Source organism: Pogoniulus pusillus, chromosome 12, assembly GCF_015220805.1.
Source record: "Pogoniulus pusillus isolate bPogPus1 chromosome 12, bPogPus1.pri, whole genome shotgun sequence".
Lineage (NCBI taxonomy): Eukaryota > Metazoa > Chordata > Aves > Piciformes > Lybiidae > Pogoniulus > Pogoniulus pusillus.
In genome coordinates this window covers 32,369,940-32,391,606 of record NC_087275.1, presented here as the reverse complement: position 1 = coordinate 32,391,606, position 21,667 = coordinate 32,369,940, and the positions used below count along the sequence as shown (strand labels likewise).

Here is a 21,667-nt window from a genome sequence, read left to right as displayed (position 1 = left end):
CAGCAAAGCAGCAAGTCCCTCACACTCTTCGTATCACTTTGTGCTGTTCTGACACAATTTGCTAGGGCAAGAGCTGAGAATTCCACCTGTGGAGGCACAGGAAACTGTCCCACTGCTATGAAAGCTCTTCAGCAGCTCTTGCCACCACCACAGGCCACAGCTGCCAAAATCCTACCTGGGACCCCAATATGCAAGGTGACAAGCACTGCTTCCCATAATGACTGCACAGGACAAAGGGAGTAACTTCAGCAGCTCCACCCTGGTAGGACACCAAATCCATCAGTCAGAACTTAAGGCTAGGTACAGAGAGGGATGCAGCTCTGAAAGAGACTGTGTGACCAGGGATCAGTGCTGGGCACAGTCCTGTGCAAGGTCTTTATCAATGATCTGGAGCAGGGGATTGAGTCCAGCAGCAGGAACTTTGCTGATGGCACCAAGCTAGGAGCAGGTGTGGAGCTGTTGGAGGGTAGCAGAGCCCTGCAGAGGGACCTGGCCAGGCTGCATGGGTGGGCAGAGGCCATGGGATGAGACTGAACAAGGCCAAGGGCAGGGTTCTGCACTTTGGCCACAACAACCCCAAGCAGCACTGCAGGCTGGGGCCAGAGTGGCTGAGAGCAGGCAGGCAGAGAGGGAGCTGGGGGTGCTGGCAGAGAGGAGCTGCAGAGGAGGCAGCAGTGCCCAGGTGGGCAGCAGAGCCAATGGCATCCTGGGCTGGCTCAGGAGCAGTGTGGGCAGCAGGACAAGGGAGGTTCTTGTGCCCACCCCTGTGCTCAGCACTGCTCAGGCCACCCCTGGAGTGCTGTGTCTAGTTTGGGGCTCCTCCATTGCAGAGAGCTGCTGAGGTGCTGGAAGGTGTCCACAGAAGGGCAACAAGGCTGGGGAAGGGCCTGGAACACAAACCCTATGAGGAGAGGCTGAAGGAGCTGGGGTTGTTTAGCCTGGAGAAGAAGAGGCTCAAGAGTGACCTCACTGCTGTCTACAACTACCTGAAGGGAGGCTGTAGCCAGGTGGGGTTGGGCCCTTCTCCCACACAGCCAGCAATAGAAGAAGGGGACACAGCCTCAAGCTGTGCCAGGGGAAGTATAGGCTGGATGTTGTTAGGAAGTGGTTGTCAGAGAGAGTGATTGGCATTGGAATGGGCTGCCCAGGGAGGTGGTGGAGTGGCTGTGCCTGGAGGTGTTCAGGAAAAGCCTGGCTGAGGTGCTTAGTGCCATGGTCTGGTTGACTGAATAGGGCTGAGGGATAGGTTGGGCTGGATGAGCTTGGAGCTCTCTTCCAACTTGCTTGATTCTATGATTCTATGATCTGCAGTGCCACAGACAGCACTGGTGGCAGGCAGGCAGACTCAGATGCTCTGGGGCCTAGATGGCAAGTTTATGGAATGAATGGCTCCCAATTTTACTTAGATTAATTGAGAAACATGCCCCAAAAAGGGTACTGGTTTGTATGATCACCCACAGCTACTCTTTTAAACTAAAAGCACCCCCAGCTACCTCTTCTACCCTCTGAATGGAAGAATTCCAAGGTACATCTTGGTGGCTATGTAAGAAAAGGCTCTGGGGAGACCTCAGAGCTACATTTCAATATCTGAAGAGGACCTACAGGCAGGCTGAGGAGGGACTGTTTAGAAGGGCTTGGAGAGATAGGATGAGGGGCAATGGTTTGAAGCTGGAGCAGGGGAAGTTTTGGTTGGACATCAGGAGGACTCTCTCCAGCAGCTCCATGTCTCTCTTCTGCTGGTGGACCCAGAGCTGGAGGCAGTGCTGCAGGTGAGGGCTGAGCAGAGCAGACTGGAGGGGCAGAATCCCCTCCCTGTGCTGCTGCTCTCCCTGCTCTGGCTGCAGCCAGCACACAGCTGCCTCTGTGCTGCCAGCCACCAGTGCTGGCTGCTGGGCACTTTGGCACCAGCTGGCACCCCCAAGGCCTTCTCCTGCAGGCTGCTCTCTTTTATCTGTTTGTATAAAGCAGCACACTTGATACTGAGGTGAATCAAATCACCTCTTCTCTGGCAGGCTGCTATCCAAAAAGCTCCTTCCTCTGACAGCAGAGGAGAAGGAAGCAACAAGAGCAAGGCAAGAGCAGGTCAAACATGCCTCCAGTTAACAGGTACAAAGTAGAGCAAGAAATGACTCACCAAACAGGCAGAGGTAGGCATTCTTTCCCCCATCACATTTACTTCCTTTAAGAGCTTCTAGAGGTTTCTCTACTTTTCTGCCCTGACGGTTTTAGAAAGAAGATCAGATTGGGGCAGAAATGTTTCATCTTTTCAGCTCCTGCTTTCATGAGCCACTCAGTAAATGCAAGGACAGGGCCCACCCAACAGACTGGATGAATGGCTAAGTGGCAGCTGTGCTTCCACTTTCTGCTGGAGGTGGCGAAGCCCTGGGACTCCACCCTCCCTTCCAGGAAAGCTGATCCTGTCACCAGAAGTGCACACAGCTGGGGAAATCTTTAACGTGAGACTGCATCATACCTCCTGCTGACCACACCTGCAAGCTAGAACAACAGCCCACACTTTTCCTCAAGCCTGCAAAGGCAAAGTAGTCCCCCAGGGCACCAGCTCCTTTCCATTTCACCCATCAGCATCAGACTGCTTTGGACCTAGAAACCTCACAGTATCACAGTGTCACAGTATCATCAGGGTTGGAAGAGACCTCACAGATCATCAAGTCCAACCCTTTACCACAGAGCTCAAGGCCAGACCATGGCACCAAGTGCCACATCCAACCTTGCCTTGAAGTGCCCCAGGGACGGCGACTCCACCACATCCCCGGGCAGCCCATTCCAGTGTCCAATGACCCTCTCAGTGAAGAACTTTCTCCTCACCTCCAGCCTAAACCTCCTCCAGAAACAGCAGCAGGCTCAGCAACATTGGGAGTTACTGCTGGATGGTGGGCAGAGAAGGGCCAGGAGGATGATCAGAGGGCTGGAGCTGCTCCCCCATGAAGACAGGCTGAGAGGACTGGAGCTCAGTCTAGAGAAGAGAAGGCTTTAAGGAGACCTTATTGTGGCCTTCCAGAACCTGAAAGGGGCTACAAGCTGGGGAGGGACTTTTTAGGGTGTCAGGCAGTGATAGGACTGGGGCCACAGAGCAAAACTAAAAGTGGGTAGATTCAGATTGGATGTTAAGAAGCTATTCAGCATGAGGGTGGTGAGATCCTGGCACAGGTTGCCCAGGGAGGTGGTGGAAACCTCATCCCTGGAGGTGTTTAAGGCCAGGCTGGATGTGGCTCTGGGCAGTTTGATCCAGTGTGAGGTGTCCCTGCCCATGGCAGAGAAGGTTGGAGCTGGCTGATCCTTGAGGTCCTTTCCAGCCCTGACAATTCTATGACTAAAAGGATTCACAGGGCACAAGGTTGGAAAGGACCTCAAGGATTGTCCAGTAGGATACAGGGAGAAGAGGGGTCAAGAACTTAATCCTGAAGGTTTGAGAGTTCAAATCCTTTTCTGAATATAAATTCCCAGAACACAAACACTAAGCAGTACTGATGAAAACAAAATGCAAGCAAAAGCAACAGGCAGTGGCCTGCTGCTGCTCCAAGGCAGGGCACTGATAGTGCTGGCAGTGCTTTCCTATCACTGATGCTATTTCCAGTCACACCTTAAATCATCTCTATTATTTATTCATTGCAATCTGTACAAGATATCCAGGCAGCTCTGTGCTCCTTTGCATAGATGCAGTGTAACAGTTTGGGTATTTCTATTTGGATTAAGAATGGGACTGTTTAATGTGTAACTCCAATGACTAATGTTTAAACAGAACATTTCTTCCAGCTGTCAAGTTGGTACTAAAGGCAACTTGCAAACAGCTCACGTGAAAATGCCAAGTGAAGAGCTGCTGCTCACACATCACTGCCATTCCTTTTCAAGCATTTACTATGTTTAACTCAAGTGGTTTCTGGTGGGTTGTGCTCTTTTAAACACCCAGAGCTTTATAGTCCTTACTGGATTTTCTTTCCCCCCCCACCCTGGATTATCAGAGAATTGAAGTGTAGAATTGTCAGGGCTGGAAGGGGCCTCAAGGATCAGCCAGCTCCAAGCCCCTTGCCATGGGCAGGGACACCTCACACTAGATTAGGTTGCCCAGAGCCACATCCAGCCTGGCCTTGAAGACCTCCAGGGATGAGGCTTCCACCACCTCTCTGAGCAACCCGTGCCAGGGTCTCACCACCCTCATGCTAAACAACTTCTTCCTAACATCTAATCTAAATCTCCCTTCCTCTAGTTTGGATCCATTCCCCCCAGTCCTATCACTACCTGACACTACCTAAAAAGTCCCTCCACAGCTTTCTTGTAGCCTCCTTCAAACACTGGAAGGCCAGAGTAAGATTATGCAGGGATGGCAGTGACATCCAGAGGGACCTCCAGAGACCATCAAGTCCAACCCACCCTACCAGAGCAGGAGCACCCAAGGCAGGCTGCACAGGAACACATCCAAGTGGGTTTGGAATGTCTCCACAGATGGAGGCTCCTCTCTGGGCAGCTTGTTTCAGTGCTCCATCACCATACAGAAGTGCCACCTTGTGTTGAGGTGGAACCTCCTGTGCTGCAGCTTGTAGCTGTTGTTCCTTGCCCTATCAATGGGCACCACCCAAAAGAGTCTGGCACCTTCATCTTGACACCCACCCCTCAGACATTGACAGACATTGATCAGTTCTCCTCTCAGCCTGCTCTTCTCCAGACTAAACAGATCCAGGGCTCTCAGTCTCTCTTCACAGCAGAGCTGTCCAGGACCTTCAGTCATCCACATAGCTCTCCACTGGACTCTCTCCTGTCTCTCTTGAACTGGGGAGCCCAGAACTGGACACAGTATTGCAGGTATCCATCCATCCATACTGTCCACACTAAATATGCATACTCCAGATGTTCAATCAGAGACTGCCCATTAAACATGTAGCTAACCAGGAATCATTCTCTACAGACCAAGATGAAAAGCTTTGCCAGTGCCAGCACCTGGAAGGGTGAGCACATCTTGCTCCACTGAACACTTCTAAATCCCAGGAGATGGCTGCTGAAGTGGGACACACTCAGTCTGTGCACCCTTTCTCCACACCACAGCTGTTATGCTGCTTCTCACTCCCAGCAAAGAGGGAATTCTCAAAGGAACCTGAGGAATGCAAGTGGCAGGTTTGTGATGCACCACACGTGGGGCCTCCTCCTCTGGCCCTGCCTGCAGGATTTACCCCTGCTCAGCAAGCAACAGCTGCATCAAGCAGAGGGGAACCACAAGAAGCAAGAACTGCATTAACTCCAATCTAATAGTTTGCTATTACTGAGTTCTCCTAGTCCAAGAAATGTGATCAGCCCTCACGATAACCTGGGAAGTGGTGAGAGATGTCCCTCCTGGTCACTCTGTGTGTATGATGTGTAGTTACTGCAGAGGTAATGCCACTGGCTTCTGGAGAGGGAACTACAGGGTTAAGGGTGAGCATGCTTTTAGTGCTGAGCATGCTTTCAGTGCTGAGCAGGTGTGGAAATCTTACCAGAATCAACATTCTGCACCCAGCTCTGAGTCCTCAACACACTAAAGACACAGACCTGATGGAGAGAGTCCAGAGAAGGGACACAAAATTGATCAGGGGGTTGGAGCAGCTCTGCAAGGAGCACAGGCTGAGGGAATTTGGGGGTGTTCAGCCTGGAGAAGAGAAGGCTCCAGGCAGAGCTCAGAGCAGCCTGCCAGGAGCTGCAGGGGCTGCAAGCAGGCTGCAGAGGGACTGTTGGCAAAGGCCTGCAGGGACAGGACAAGGGCAGTGGTTTGCAATGAGAGCTGAGCAGATTGAGATTGAGATTGGTTGTGAGGAGCAAGTTCTGCACCAGGAGGGTGCTGCAACACTGCAGCAGGTTGCTCAGGAAGGGGTTGAGGCTTCATCCCTGGAGATCTTGAAGGTGAGGCTGGGCAAGGCTGTGAGCAACCTGCTCCAGTGGAGGATGTTCCTGCTGACCGCAGGGTGGTCAGACTCTATGACTTGGAAGTCCCTTCCAACCCAACCCATTCTATGATTCCAAGTTCTGGAATTTGTGCAGAATGAAGACCAGTAAATGCCTTCCTCTACAGTTGTTTACTGAATGGAAGCTGTGTAAATTGAGACAGAAGGCCCTGGTACTTGTAAGAGTTTGCCTGGATGCAGCCTGCTGTCACTAGCACTGCATGGGCAGCAGAGTTGACAGAACTGTCAACTGTCAACAAGAGTTGAGAGAAGTTTAGAGCCCTTAGAGGATGGTTGTTGTGTTCTTTATGCTGGGATCACAGCTGGTGAGAGCTGCAGATCCTCACAGCACCTCAGGAAGCCTCTAGCTAGAAATGACTGACAAAGACATCTAACAATCTGGGTGAGAAATGTCACAAAATAATAACATCAGCTCCACCTTGGGCACAAGCACTATTTGAGCAGCTGTGGGTGCAGTGGTGACCTACCACAGGGCAGGGAGTTGTCCTCTTCCACTGTCAGGTTGTAGAGCCAGTCCTCCTTCCTCCAGCGGATCACACCGCTGTCCTTGCAGTTGTGAGACTGCCTGATGTCTGCTTTATCCCACATCCTGAACATGTACAGCTCCCCTGTCATACCCAGGTCAGGGAAGGCAGCAGCACCTGCCAGCCTTGAACAGCCAAGTAAGAACTTCCCTTTGCCAGGCAAATTAACCTTCCCAGGTAGTCTTCTCTTTGCCCTGTTGGTTCCATTGATGAACAGCTTCATCTCCTCGTCTTCGCTTTTCCACTGCACGCATATTTCGTACCAGGTGTTCTGATGCAGCCTTTCTCTTGTGTTTATTTGGTTTCCAAACAACCATATCCTCACTTTATCACCATCTCCTGTAAGCCCAAGCTCATACTTCCCTCCAGAGAGATTGCTGTGAGGCGTTTCCTGATAGTACACATAGGCTGTCCAGGGTCTATCTGAGGAATAGAGCTTGACGTGCACACAGACAATGAATTCTTTCAAGGGACGCAGGGAAATTCTTGGTGACATAATCCAAGGATCTTCACATGCAGTCCTAAAAACAGCTTTGTATTTTCCTAGGAAATCCTCCTGATCTGAAAAAAGAACCACAACAAAAATTGATTTGTGAATTCATTTTTGTGTTTCAAAGGCTCTTCTCTAAGACTGAGAACTCCTCCATATATGCCCTTGCGGCCAAGAGGGCCAAAGGCATCAGACAACCACAGAATCACAGCCAGGCTGGCAGAGAGCTCCAAGCTCCCCCAGCCCAACCTAGCACCCAGCCCTGCCCAACCAACCAGACCATGGCACTCAGTGCCCCAGCCAGGCTTGGCTGCAACACCTCCAGCCACAGCCACTCCACCACCTCCCTGGGCAGCCCATTCCAGTGCCAATCACTCTCTCTGACAACAACTTCCTCACAACATCCAGCCTAGACCTGCCCTGGCACAGCTTGAGACTGTGTCCCCTTCTTCTGCTGCTGGCTGCCTGGCAGCAGAGCCCAACCCCACCTGGCTACAGCCTCCCTGCAGGCAGCTGCAGGCAGCAATGAGCTCTGCCCTGAGCCTCCTCTGCTGCAGGCTGCACCCCCCCAGCTCCCTCAGCCTCTCCTCACAGGGCTGTGCTCCAGGCCCCTCCCCAGCCTTGCTGCCCTGCTCCAAACACCTTCCAGCACCTCAGCAGCTCTCTGCAATGGAGGAGCCCAGACCTGGACACAGCACTCCAGGGGTGGCCTGAGCAGTGCTGAGCACAGGGGTGGGCACAAGAACCTCCCTTGTCCTGCTGCCCACACTGCTCCTGAGCCAGCCCAGGATGCCATTGGCACTGCTGCCCACCTGGGCACTGCTGCCTCCTCTGCAGCTCCTCTCTCCCACCACCCCCAGCTCCCTCTCTGCCTGCCTGCTCTCAGCCACTCTGGCCCCAGCCTGTAGTGCTGCTTGGGGTTGTTGTGGCCAAAGTGCAGAACCCTGCCCTTGGCCTTGTTCAGTCTCATCCCATGGCCTCTGCCCCCCATGCAGCCTGTCCAGGTCCCTCTGCAGGGCTCTGCTACCCTCCAATAGCTCCACATTTTTGCTCCTAGCTTGGTGCCATCTGCAAACAAGCTGCAACACAGGAGGTTCCCTCTGAACATGAGGAGACACTTCTGTGCAGTGAAGGTGCCAGAGCCCTGGAGCAGGCTGCCCAGAGAGGTTGTGGAGTCTCCTTCTCTGCAGACTTTCAAAATTCACCTGGATGCATTCCTGTGTGATCTGCTTTAGGTGATGGTGCTCTGTGACACAGTCCTGCTCCTAGACATTCACACAGGAGTTTTCAACACATTAATGAGGCCTTGAGCAACCCATTCTAGGGGCAGGTTTCCCTGCCTATGGCATGGGGTTGGATCTAGATGATCTTTGAGGTCACTTCCAACCTAATTCACTCTATGATTAAGAAGCAACCTTGGAACCTACTCCTTTACTTTCTTGGTTAGTTGGTTGCTTGTTTTTTCCTTTTGCTTTAGGGAAGCAGCAAATTTAGGGTCAGGCAATAAATCCTAGCTGCTCATGCAATCTTTGAAGTAAAACTCATGCACAAGACAGCAGATGACTGTGTCACTATTCACAGAAGCACTCCAATGACAAGTGGGAGGCAAAAGGAGAATCCCAAACCCTGGCTCCTACTGGCAAGCTGCACAAGTAATTTGTGTTTAACAGGTACTGCATAAAATACAGAAATGAGAGACAGAAGAATGGGCTACAGCTTTTGCTGCCCTTGCCTGTCCAGAGCAGGGCCAGGAGGATGCTGAGAGGGCTGCAGCAGCTCTGCTGTGAGCACAGCCTGAAAGAGTTGGGGCTGTGCAGGCTGCAGCAGAGGAGGCTCCCAGGTGACATTCTTGTGGCCTTCCAGCATCTGAAGGGGGCTCCAAAAAAGCTGGGGAGGGACTTTTGAGGGTGTGAGGGAGTGGCAGGAGTGGGGGGAATGGAGCAAAGCTGGAGGTGGGGAGAGTGAGGCTGGAGGTGAGGAGGAAGTTGTTGAGCAGGAGAGTGGTGACAGCCTGGCAGGGGTTGCCCAGGGAGGTGGTTGAGGCCCCATGGCTGGAGGTGTTTGAGGCCAGGCTGGCTGAGGCTGTGTGCAGCCTGCTCTAGGGTAGGGTGTCCCTGGGCATGGCAGGGGGTTGGCACTGGCTGCTCCTTGTGCTCCCTTCTAGCCCTGACTGATTCTGGGATTCCATTTCTGTATCTAGCTGTAGATATTGTAACTCTCTGCTTGTATCTTGTGCTAAGCTGTACAAATAAAGCTTCATTCTACTTCCCAGCTCAGCTGAGTCTAGTCTGGGTGATTTTCTTAAGTGTGTGGGGGGCAGGTAACTCTCAAACCTTCACAGGGCAGCAACTTGCCCGTACTGAATCTGCTCTAAGGCTTTATTCACCAAGGCTAATCCCATTCATTTGGAAAATCAACACCAGGAAATTCAGGGGGAAAAGTTCTCTTACCTTTGCTTGCTGTAGCCAGGAACAAATGAAGTAAAAGGACTGCTAGAACAGCCCTGAATCTCAAGACAGCCTCCTGTATTCTGCCAACACAGCAGTGCTCTTTTCCCCAGGCAACCATTCTAGAAGAAAAATAAACCAGAGTGACTAGAAAATAAACCCCAAGCCAACAACCCAACACAAAAGTGCAGGTGTGCAGACACTGTGAGAGAATGTTTCCAACCCAAGAGTGTCAATCTGCTCTGCCCTGTTATGGTCAGCATGCACCCCACAGAACTTCACCAAACACTCTGTGCATTGTGTGAAGTCACCAAGGGAAAAAAGAGCTGGGAAAAAAACAACCTCCCCCCAAAGCTCTTACAAAGACATCAGAGCATGGCCAAAAGCCTTTCCACAAAGCACAGAGTGTTAGGGGCTGGAATGGATCTCTGGAAACCATCTAGTCCAGTCCCCCTGCCAGAGCAGGTTCACCTAGAGGAGGTTGCACAGGATGGTGTCCAGGCAGGCTCTGAGTCACTCCAGAGAAGGAGACTTCATAACATTGAGGCCTTGAGTGACCTCTTCTAGTGGGAGGTGTCCCTGCCTATGGCAGGTGGCTGGAACTGGCTGAGCTTTGAGGTCCCTTCCAACCTAAACTATTCCATGACTCTATCTCTGGGCAGCCTGTTCCAGGGCTCTACCACCCCAAAGTAAAGAAGGCTTTTACCTCTTGAAAAACAACCAAATAACTAACAACAACAAAACACCACCAAAAAACACAGACTCGTAGAATCAAGCAGGCTGGCAGAGAGCTCCAAGCTCCCCCAGCCCAGCCTAGCACCCAGCCCTGCCCAACCAACCAGACCATGGCACTCAGTGCCCCAGCCAGGCTTGGCAAGAACACCTCCAGCCACGGCCACTCCACCACCTCCCTGGGCAGCCCATTCCAGTGCCAATCACTCTCTCTGCCAGCAACATCCTAACAACATCCAGCCTAGACCTGCCCTGGCACAGCTTCAGCCTCTGTCCCCTTCTTCTGCTGCTGGCTGCCTGGCAGCAGAGCCCAACCCCACCTGGCTACAGCCTCCCTGCAGGCAGCTGCAGGCAGCAATGAGCTCTGCCCTGAGCCTCCTCTGCTGCAGGCTGCACCCCCCCAGCTCCCTCAGCCTCTCCTCACAGGGCTGTGCTCCAGGCCCCTCAAATACACACCAAAAAAAACCCCAAACCAAACCCACACCAAAACAACCCCAAATGCACCAAAAGACCCCAAGCCACCCCAAACCCAGGCAGTGTGCAAGCTCACAGAGCTTATCCAAAAGCTTTCCTCACCTCAGCAAGTACACAGCAAGCATTTCCTGCAGTCCCCAAGCCCACAGAGCCTCACACCAAGCGTGGAATGTCAAAGGCTTTCTGCACATCCAGACTTGTCTCCATTAGCACAGAGAAAGCACTAAGGAAGCTGCTCTGTCAGCAGGCTAAGGGGCAGAATTCCATCAAGGATTGTAAGATCCCAGCAGTGAGAGCTGCCTTGCTCAAACACACCTGACAACTCCAATGATCTGATGTCTACAACTTAATTCACTGCTTTGGGCTGGAAGGGACCTTAAAGATCATCCAGGTCCAATCCCCTGCCATAGGCAGGGACACCTCTCACTAGACCACGTCACTGAAGGCCTGACTTTGAACACCTCCAGGGAGGGGATAAACAGAACCTCCCTGGGCAACCTGTTCCAGTGCCTCACCACCCTCACTAGAGAGAATTTCTTCCTAATCCTCAGTTTCAATCTGCCCTCCTGAAGCTTCAATCCATTCCCTCTCATCTTGTCTACTCCTAGCCCTTGTCAAAAGTCCCTTCCTGGCTTTCTTGTAGCCCACTCCAGGTACTGGCAGGCTGCTCTGAGGTCTGCTCAGAGCCTTCTCTTCCCCAGACTGAATAGCCTCAACTCTCCCATGCTGTTCCCACAGGGGAGCCTCTCCAGCTCTCTGAGCACCTCCATGGCCCTTTTCCTCCATCTCCATGTCCTTCTTCTGCTGGGGGCACCAGAACTTGGTACAGTGTTTCCAGATCTGGTCTTGGCAGAGCAGAGTGGCAGAATCCCCTCCCTGTGCTGCTGCTCTCCCTGCTCTGGCTGCAGCCAGCACACAGCTGCCTCTGTGCTGCCAGCCACCAGTGCTGGCTGCTGGGCACTTTGGCACCAGCTGGCACCCCCAAGGCCTTCTCCTCAGGCTGCTCTCAAATCTCCCTAACTTTTGCAGGAGGATGAAAAACTTCCAGAAGCAAATCTAATCCAAATTGTGGAAGGCTGCCCTAAAGTCTCCCTAGAGCCTTCTATTCTCTAGGCTGAAGAACCCAAATTCTCTCAGCCTATCTTCATAGGAGAGATGCTTCAGCTTTCTGGTCACTTTTGTGGCCTCCTCTGCACCTACTACTTCACCATTTCTGCTTTCTGAGTCAAAGCAGCTCCTTTCCTCTATGTCCCAGCACAGCAGGATCTGTAGGAGGGGTTTGCTGATGAGACTCTGGCAAGGGCTGCTGGCTGTGACACCAGCAGCATCCCAGGCTGCTGTCCATCAGAGAACTTACTGAGTAGGAGGAGGAGGATATAATGAATAGATTCATAGCATTTGGGTTGGAAGGGCCTTTGCAGATCTGGCAGCTGTTCTCTGGCAGTCTGCACTATTCCAATCAGGTGACAAAAGGCAGGAAAGAGCAAGAGAAACACTGCAGTGCCAGGTACAAGAACTTCTTGGTGCCTTTAATTACTCTCAGAAATGCTAAGCCTGTAAACTCCTTCCATCAACTGCTTCATATTTTTCCAGACTGGAAGCAAAAACGTAGCAGAGTTGGGGGTTGTTAATGTTATTTTTAAACGTTGGCTGCAGCAAGTCAGATGTAATAGGGAGGACATTGAGGTTGGAAAGTCTTATGTCACTGTGAAGTCTGGCACCCAGAGGATCCACTGACTTAACAGCAGAACTAACACCACTGAGAGGGACAAAAATCTTGTTCCATTGGCTTGGTTTGGGGTTCATTGAAATGCATTTTTCCAGCAGGCAGTAAGGAGGTTATTGCTGTCTGGTAATTGCTTGGGTTCCATTCATTCTCTCCAGTGTAGCAAAGGCTGCAGTGCTCCACACATTGTCACTTGATGCAGCACCTTGGCTTCTTCTCCTACTGCAGTGCTGCAGCCACTTCAAGGATCTTCCAAAAGTGTGGTGCAGCAGCCAGGCTGGAGGGCAGGGATGCCAGCCAGAGGGGTCTGGACAGGCTGCAGAGGTGGGCACAAGCCAAGCTCAGGAGGTTCAACAAGACCAAGTGCTGGGTGGAGGCAATGCCAAGCACAAATGCAGGCTGAGCAGGGAGTGGCTGGAGAGCAGCCCTGAGGAGAGGGACTTGGGGGTGCTGCTGGAGGAGAAGCTCAGCAGGAGCCAGCAGTGTGCACTTGCAGCCCAGAAAGCCAAGCAGAGCCTGGGCTGCAGCAGCAGCAGTGTGGCCAGCAGGGCCAGGGAGGGGATTCTCCCCCTCTGCTCTGCTCTGCTGAGACCTCACCTGGAGTCCTGCATCCAGTGCTGGAGCCCCTGGGACAAGAGGGCTGTGGAGATGCTGGAGTATCACACACAGTATCATCAGGGTTGGAAGAGACCTCACAGATCATCAAGTCCAACCCTTTACCACAGAGCTCAAGGCCAGACCATGGCACCAAGTGCCACGTCCAGTCCTGCCTTGAACTGCCCCAGGGACGGCGACTCCACCACCTCCCCGGGCAGCCCATTCCAGTGTCCAATGACTCTCTCAGGGAAGAACTTTCTCCTCACCTCCAGCCTAAATCTCCCCTGGCACAGCCTGAGGCTGTGTCCTCTTGTTCTGGTGCTGGCCACCTGAGAGAAGAGAGCAACCTCCTCCTGGCCACAACCTCCCCTCAGGTAGTTGTAGACAGCAATAAGGTCTCCCCTGAGCCTCCTCTTCTCCAGGCTAACCAATCCCAGCTCCCTCAGCCTCTCCTCGTAGGGCTGTGCTCAAGGCCTCTCCCCCACCTCACTGCCCCTCTCTGGACACACTCAAGGTCTCTCATCTCATGCCAATTTCAGAAAACGCAAGTCATATGAAATACAAACATAAATAACTCAATCAGAGTCATTCCCTCTAAAGTCTACAGAGTGAAAACACACTTTATGGAGACTCACTGGAAAGAGGTTGGAGTCAGGTGGAGGTTGTTCTCTTTTTCCAAAGAAGAAGTGATAGGACAAAGCAAATGGCTTCAAGCTGCAGCAGGGGAGGTTTAGGTTGGACATAAGGAACAATTTCTTCCCTGCAAGAGTGGTCAGGCCTTGGAAGAGGCTGTCCAAGAAGTTGGTGGAGTCACCATTCCTGGAGGTGTTCAAAAAAGCAGTGGACAAGACACTTTGGGACACAGTTTAGTGGGCATGGAGGTGTTGCACTGATGGTTGAACTCAATGATCTTGGAGGTCTTTTCCAACCAGAACAATTCTCTGCTTCTATGACTCCATTTCTTTTCCATACTTGTCTAATCAAGTAGAACTGACATTCTACAGCCTTCTTTTAGAGCAAACAAATTCAGTCACATTGCAAACTACATTTTGTTGGTCTGAGATGTTGAGAGCAGAACAATTTATTTCAGTGGGTAGGGACTTCACCTACCAAACACACTGTACTGACAAGAGGACCTGGAGTAGGAGAACAAGCATCACTCTTTTAATAAGTCACTCTGCTCTCAGAACCTCAGACCAGAACAATTTATTTCAGCAGCCACTACAGGAGGACCTGGAGTAGGAGAACAAGCATCACTCTTTTAATAAGTAACTCTGCTCTCAGAATCTCAGAGGAGAACAATTTATTTCAGTAGCCACTACAGGAGGACCTGGAGTAGGAGAACAAGCATCACTCTTCTAATAAGTCACTGGCTGAAAAGTGGCTCTTGATTCAAATAACAATGAGATTTCTGGACTGTAGTCATCAATAAAGGCAAAACAGAACAGGCTGGGGCTGGGACTTCACCTACCAAACACACTTCTAAAGTCTTGGATTGGTTCCTCTACCTAATACCTGCAATAAAGCTGTCCTCAAGTCGATGCAAGTGACACATGTTGAGCACCTGTGGTATACAAGATGCTCAGCTCACAGCTGGAACCAAATCCGTGTGACTCATGCAGGGAGGGGTCTGAGATCCATTTTTTGTCTTTTGATTTTCTGTCAGCTACAAAGGCTCTTTTGTCCACCCTGAACAACAATACATTTCAAAGATCTTTTGGCTCCAAACCAATTCAAGACTCCCAAATAACTGAGCCCCATTAATTACCAAATAGTTACATAAACCTATCTGCCCACTGTTTGCCAAACTGTTGTTTCACCAGGGATTAATGAATGGAAAAAAATAAGACCTTGGTAATTAAGAGCATCTAAGAAACATGAAATGATTCACTCTGCTCCTCTCTTGTGCACAAGCTGAGTAGCACCTACCAGTGTCCTGCAAGAAAATCAACGTTCTCCTCATCACAGACAGGAGAAAAAAAGAGCAAAGGTTTTCTTTGGATCCAGACACAACAATAATGCTACTAAGCTGAGCATTCATCACTTCAGCAGGCCTTACTCAGGCCAATTCTTCCACCGAAGTCAGCAAGAGTAATTGTGTCACCTACCCTCATTTTGGCCTTCTAATATATCATCTCACTGAAAACATCCAGTTCTAAACTCAAGCACAGGGATTGCATAGTGCCATGGTCTAGTTGATGGGATAGGGCTGAGTGCTAGGTTGGACTGGATGAGCTCGGAGGTCTCTTCCAACTTGGTTGATTCTGTGATTCCAGGTTACACTGCTAGCCAAAGCCACTGCTCATGTTCCATATTAGGAACAGAAAACAGTCCAAATTTAACAACAGTTATCCTCTCATGAAGCCCAGAAGTTTCTCAGCCTGCCAGCATCTTAGTTACTAGTGGAAGACCTGACTAAAAGCATTCACAGCACAAAAACTGTGTAAGTTGAGAATAGGGACTCAGTACTTTATCTCTCTTCAGCCAGCTCTACTTTGAGCCAATTTCTGTGGGTGCATTAGAAACAGAAGTTTAACACTGGATTTGGAAGGCACTGGAGAGAAAAAAACCTGCTCACAAGCTCCATCTGATCCATAGAATTACCTTAAGCTACTAAAGTGATGTTAATAAATATACTAACATTAGTTAGGTGAGTAATATTAGGAAACTAAAGTGATGTTAATAAAGGTACTACTAACATTAGTTAGGTGAGCAATACTAGGAAACTAAAGTGATGTTAATAAAGGTACTACTAACATTAGATAGGTGAGCAATACTAGGAAACTAAAGTGAGGTTAATAAAGGTACTACTAACATTAGATAGGTGAGCAATACTAGGAAACTAAAGTGATGTTAATAAAGGTACTACTAACATTAGTTAGGTGAGTAATAATAGGAAACTAAAGTGATGTTAATAAAGGTACTACTAACATTAGTTAGGTGAGCAATACTAGGAAACTAAAAGTGATGTTAATAAAGGTACTACTAACATTAGATAGGTGAGCAATACTAGGAAACTAAAAGTGATGTTAATAAAGGTACTACTAACATTAGTTAGGTGAGCAATACTAGGAAACTAAAAGTGATGTTAATAAAGGTACTACTAACATTAGTTAGGTGAGCAATACTAGGAAACTAAAGTGATGTTAATAAAGGTACTACTAACATTAGTTAGGTGAGCAATACTAGGAAACTAAAAGTGATGTTAATAAAGATACTACTAACATTAGATAGGTGAGCAATACTAGGAAACTAAAGTGATGTTAATAAAGGTACTACTAACATTAGTTAGGTGAGTAATATTAGGAAAGTAAGTGATGTTAATAAAGATACTAACATTAGTTAGGTGAGTAATATTAGGAAACTAAAGCGGTATTAATAAAAATACTACTAACATTAGTCAGTAAAGTAACATTAAGATAGAGTAATATTAATAGATACTACTAACATTACACAGTAATGTTAAGATAGTAAGGTAATATTAGCAAAGATACTACTTGGTGCCATGGTCTAGCCTTGAGCTCTGTGGTAAAGGGTTGGACTTGATGATCTGTGAGGTCTCTTCCAACCCTGATGATACTCTGATACTAACACTAGTTAATAAGGTAATACAAAGACACTAAGGTAATAGCAAAATACTAAGGCAATTTTGATAAAGGTACTACTAACATTAGTAAAGTAATATTAAGACAGACACTACTAACATTAGCAAAGTAATATTAAGACAGACTCTAAAGTAATATTATTAAAGGTTCAACTAACACTAAAGTAGTATCAAGATACTAAAGTAGTATCAAGAAAGATAATATAGACAGATTCTAAAGAAATATTAATAAAGGTTCAACTAACACTACTAAAGTAGTATCGAGATACTAAAGCAGTATCAAGAAATATAATATAGGGAGACTCTAAAGTAATATTAATGAAGATACTACTAACATTACTAAAGTAATACCAAGATATTAAAGTAAAGCAAGAAAGATAATACTGACATCTGTCAGTAAAGTAATATTAAGGTACTAAAGTAATACTAATAGATACTACTAACAATAGTTAGTAAAGTAATATTGAGATAGTATTCCTAGAGATACTACTACCATCAGTTCACTTGCTGCCTGACTGCCACAGCAGTAGCTTGCAGTGTAAGGAGAAAATCTTGTGGCCCCAATTCAGACCTGAGCAAACGGTGCTTACAGGCAACTTCTGCCCTGCAGCTTCTTTCGAAGCATTTCACTTCAGATTTGTCTTCCCCACTCAATGTGTTTCCCCTATCGAGCACTCGGAGACCCTGCCCAAGCCAAGTTCTTTAGTTGAACTCATGAAGCAGTTATCTGGTCACACGGCAAAGGACTAAATCCTGCTTCTCTCCCCCACTCACTCTGCTTTCCAGCTCGGGAAGCAAGAGCTAAAGCAGTAAGCTTGAAGCTTAAGGACAGGAGCATGGGCTTGCGCGGAACCAACGCTGATGTACGCTGTTAGCAACAGGAGGAAAGGTGTTTGGAGCAGAGACACAAACCGCCAGCTTTACCTCGCCAGAACAAGTGACAGAGCTCCAGATTCAACGGCTCTGCTGTGGGACTGAGTAACATTTAGCCCCGCATGCCTAGCTCCCGTTGAAGCTCATTCTACCACGTCTTAAGCGTTACTAGAACTGATTTCACGTCAACCAAAACCAGCCCGGGCTTGCACATGTTTAACCTGCTGGGCAGGCATCCCTCTAGGTTAGTGAGTTAGCTTACAAACATTTCATCAACGCAAACCAACCACACCGCAAAAGCAGCGGAGTTCAGATATAAAGGCCACCCAGGGGGGACAAAACCTCTGTATCTGCAACGCGAAGGAAACCCAAACACGGCAGGGAAAGGATGCTCCGAGTACACTTTGCTAAAGGGACGTGACGAACAAAAGGACCCCAAAAACCCCCGCCCCAAAAACAACGACTGTGCACAACAGGTGCCTGAGGTCCTAACACAAGTTACTTCGCAGACTGTGCGAGAAACAAGCACCGCGAACGGCACAAGCACCGCGAACGGAGCATCTCCTCAGCTCCCATCTCCACGCCAAACGCCTGTCAGAGCGGAACCTGACCCAGCCTAGCAGACACCGGCCCGGCGGGACGCTGCCCTCGCAAACCGCACTCAAACCCTGCCCGCGCCTCGCCCCGAACCAGTCACTCCCTAAGCCGATTTAAAACGCCTCACTGCTTTTGTATCGCCGGGGATGAAGCGCTTAAAGGAAGGCTGGGAAGCGCAAGGAAACTTTTCCGCCAGCACCAGCGCGAAACGTACCTGTTAAGGAGAGCAGTCTGCCCTCAAGACCACCTCGCAGACGCGTTCCCCGCAGCCCCTTACCGCCGCCTCACGCCCGCACCGGCCCCGCCGCCAGTCCCAGCGGCCACCGACGGCCCCGGGCGCAGGCGGACGCGGCCCCGGCCCCACAGCCGCCCTGCGCTGGCGGGCGGGATCTCTGCTCAGCGGCCCCGCCCGGCACCGCGCCGCCCGCCGCCCGCCGCAGCCCACAGGCGCAGCTCCGCGACCAAGCGGGAGCTCCAAGCTCCTTCACCTGTCCTCCGCCGCCCGCTACCACCGGCCTCGCAGGCAGCTTTCCGCTGGACCTTCCCGCCCTCGCCCCGGCGGCCCCTCCGGGGAGGGCTGGGCGGGAAAGTCCATCCCCGGAGAGCCGCGCACCTCTGCGCCCGGCCCCGGGGAGCCGCTCCCCTCAGGACCGGCAGCGCGGCGCTGGGCTCACCTTCGCAGCTGGACGCGGTGCCTGTCCCTCCGCGCACTCGAGGCTCCGCCGCCTCTGCCCCTGCCAGCCGAGCAGGCGCTCACCTGGCCCGCGGGACCGCGCGTCCCGTCCCGTCCCGCTCCCTGCCGCCTGCCCGCTCGGTGCGAGGAGACGCAGCCGCCGGCCCCAGCAGCTGGGGCAGCGGCTGGACGCTGCGGGTAGGCGGAGGCAGGCGAGGGAGGCGCTGCGAGAGACCGAGAGGGAACTCGGCGGGGCCGCCTGGGAGCGGCCCCCTCGGCAAGGCGGGCCCGGCCGCGGCTGCGGGGCGCCTCCCCGCCCGCCGGCCCCGCGGGTGCGGGCGTCGTCCCGGGCCCATGTGGCGAGCGGGGGCCTGGTGGGGCAGCTGCTGAGACGTGCGGCTGGCCAGAGGCAGGCTGAAAGCAGCAAGCGGTACCGGCTAGGCGGCGAGGAGAGGTGGAGGGCACTGTGTAGCCAGGTACAACAGACTCGGGCGGCGAGGACCTGCCGCTCTGCTCTAACGGGTCTGAGTTCCTTGGTGCACAACGTGCTCAGGCTCACACCGACCGACCTTCTGGCGCTGCAGGCTTCGCCCTCCGAGCAGCCTTGGTGGCGTTAGGCCCTGACGCGGACAGAGCTTCTCAGAGTTAGCAGCCTTCAGGTCGATTTCGCTTGAGGTTCGTCCCTGAACCGACAGCCAGTCCAGGTCAGTGGTGGTGCAAAGGCACTTAGCCGCCAGGGCAGCAGTGAGCTGCAGCTGTGGCCCTCCCCTCCTGCTCTCGGGTTGCTTCAAAGGAAGCATGTTCTGTCCGGGCGGCATTTTCAAGGACTTCTTTTTTCCTTCGTTAATTGCTTAATATACCAAACGAGGAACTGCTCTCTGCGAGTGCGGGCTGGAGCACTGCTGAGAGGATCCTGGCTCCAGGGCATAGCAGAGGAAAGCGATTCCCACTGCACATCCTGAGGGAAAGGATGGAACTTTGGGCAACAACTCTTCTCCGTGCTACTGAAGATAAGAGAAGGGCCAACTCTACAAACCTGAAAGGCAGGAGGTCTTCCTGAGGATGCACGGTGTGAGGAGTCCAGGTGATAGGAGAGTGGAACATCTGCAAGGGCCAGGCTGAGGGAGCTGGGGCTTGAAGCTGGAGGCAGAGGAGCCTGAGGGCTGCTCTCATTCCTGGTGATAAAGATGTGCAGGGCAGGGTCAGGAGGACAGAGCCAAGCTCTGCTCAGTGATAAGATATGCCCAATCATAAGACAAGGGGCACTGGGGGCAAGCTGCAGCAGAGCAGGTGCCACAGGAGCAGAAGGAAAAAAGTTTTTCCCTGTGAGGGTGAAAAAACACTGGAACAGGCTGCCCAGAGAGGTTGTGGAGTCTCCTTCTCTGCAGACATTCCAAACCCACCTGGATGTGTTCCTGTGGGACCTGCTCTAGGTCCTCCTGCTCTGGCAGGGAGTTGGACTGGATGATCTTTTGAGGTCCCTTTCAGGCCCTAATGTTCTGTGATAAGAAGGGTTTCAGAAGAGAAATACTGGCAAAGAAGAGCTGGAGTTAGATCACAGAATCACAGAAGCAAGCAGGTTGGCAAAGCCCCTCAGCATCACCAGGTCAAACCTAGAACCCTACTCTACAAGATTCACCTTAAACCATATCCCCAAGCACCACATCCAAACCACCCTTAGACACATCCAGGGTGGTTGTCTCAACCTCCTCCCTGGGCAGCTAAGAAGTTTACCTCTAGGGGCTAAATCCTGCATGCTACATTTCATTCAGATGAAGAGCCTTGCTCAGATCACTGGCATCTTTGGATGCTCTGAAGCAGGTGTGTAGTGGACTATGAAGGTGCTTGACAAGACAGACTTGTCCTGTGCCTGCTTCTGGGTACTCCTTCTTCATTCCTAAAGCACAAGACTGCAGGTTGCTTTGCCTTGTGGTGTGGATATGATTATGCTTTTAAAAAGAACTAAGCATGAAGTTAGGGGAATGACTCTTAGAATGAACTGTGTTAGCCTATCACTGTTTCTCTCATACTTATTCAATTTAAAAGCATAGAATCATAGGATCCAGCAGGTTGGCAGAGAGCTCACAGCTCCCCCAGCCCAACCTAGCCTCCAGCCCTGCCCAACCAACCAGACCATGGCACTCAGTGCCCCAGCCAGGCTTGGCTGCAACACCTCCAGCCACGGACACTCCACCACCTCCCTGGGCAGCCCATTCCAGTGCCAATCACTCTCTCTGACAACAACTTCCTCACAACATCCAGCCTAGACCTGCCCTGGCACAGCTTCAGCCTCTGTCCCCTTCTTCTGCTGCTGGCTGCCTGGCAGCAGAGCCCAACCCCACCTGGCTACAGCCTCCCTGCAGGCAGCTGCAGGCAGCAATGAGCTCTGCCCTGAGCCTCCTCTGCTGCAGGCTGCACCCCCCCAGCTCCCCAAGCCTCTCTCCTCATAGGCCTTGTGTTCCAGGCCTCTCACCAGCATAAAGACCTCCTACTCATTTCCATAGCTCTGAATTCTGTGGGGCTTTGTCATCTTCTTTGCCATGGTACAGGTTGCTGTGAACACCAGAAACCTCCTGAAAGTACAAAGAGGCAGCTAAAATGTTTACACTTCTCTGATGAATGTAGGAGCACAGCCCTCCCCCCATTTCACTCACCTTGTCTTCTGTAACCTCCTGTACTAGTTATGACTCAGGCAAATGGCAGATTACTAGGGGGAGGAAAAGAAAAGTTAGTTGTTTGGAGTTTTTTTACACCAATGGTAGCACTGAAGATCACATAAAATCAAGGAATTGTGGAATGGTTTAGGTTGGAAGGGACCTCAAGGATCAGCCAGTTCCAACCCCTTGTTATAGGCAGGGACACCTCCCACTAGAACAGGTCACTCAGGGCCTCATCCAACCTGGCCTTAAACACCACCAGGGAGGTTGTGGAGCACAGAATCACCCAAGGTGATCTTTGATCACATTGGGTGATTCTGTGCTC

The 21,667-nt window shown here is 51.1% G+C and overlaps 1 protein-coding gene across 2 annotated transcripts in view; it reads right to left on the bottom strand.

The window, feature by feature from the left end:
• Window positions 1-21,394, bottom strand: part of ADGRG2 (adhesion G protein-coupled receptor G2) — a 63,971-nt gene extending 42,577 nt beyond the window's left edge. The window contains exons 1-3 of one of the 2 annotated variants that reach the window (XM_064152058.1): window positions 21,340-21,394; window positions 9,413-9,531; window positions 6,416-7,033 (exon numbers count right to left, since the gene is read on the bottom strand). In XM_064152058.1, coding sequence (XP_064008128.1) covers window positions 6,416-7,033; window positions 9,413-9,530 — 736 coding nt within the window. In that variant the 5' untranslated portion in view covers window position 9,531; window positions 21,340-21,394. Of the gene's footprint in view, window positions 1-6,415; window positions 7,034-9,412; window positions 9,532-18,686; window positions 18,911-21,339 lie in introns of those variants that run through there. The other variant, XM_064152057.1, reaches the window with a different exon arrangement.
• Window positions 21,395-21,667: the final 273 nt, after the last annotated feature.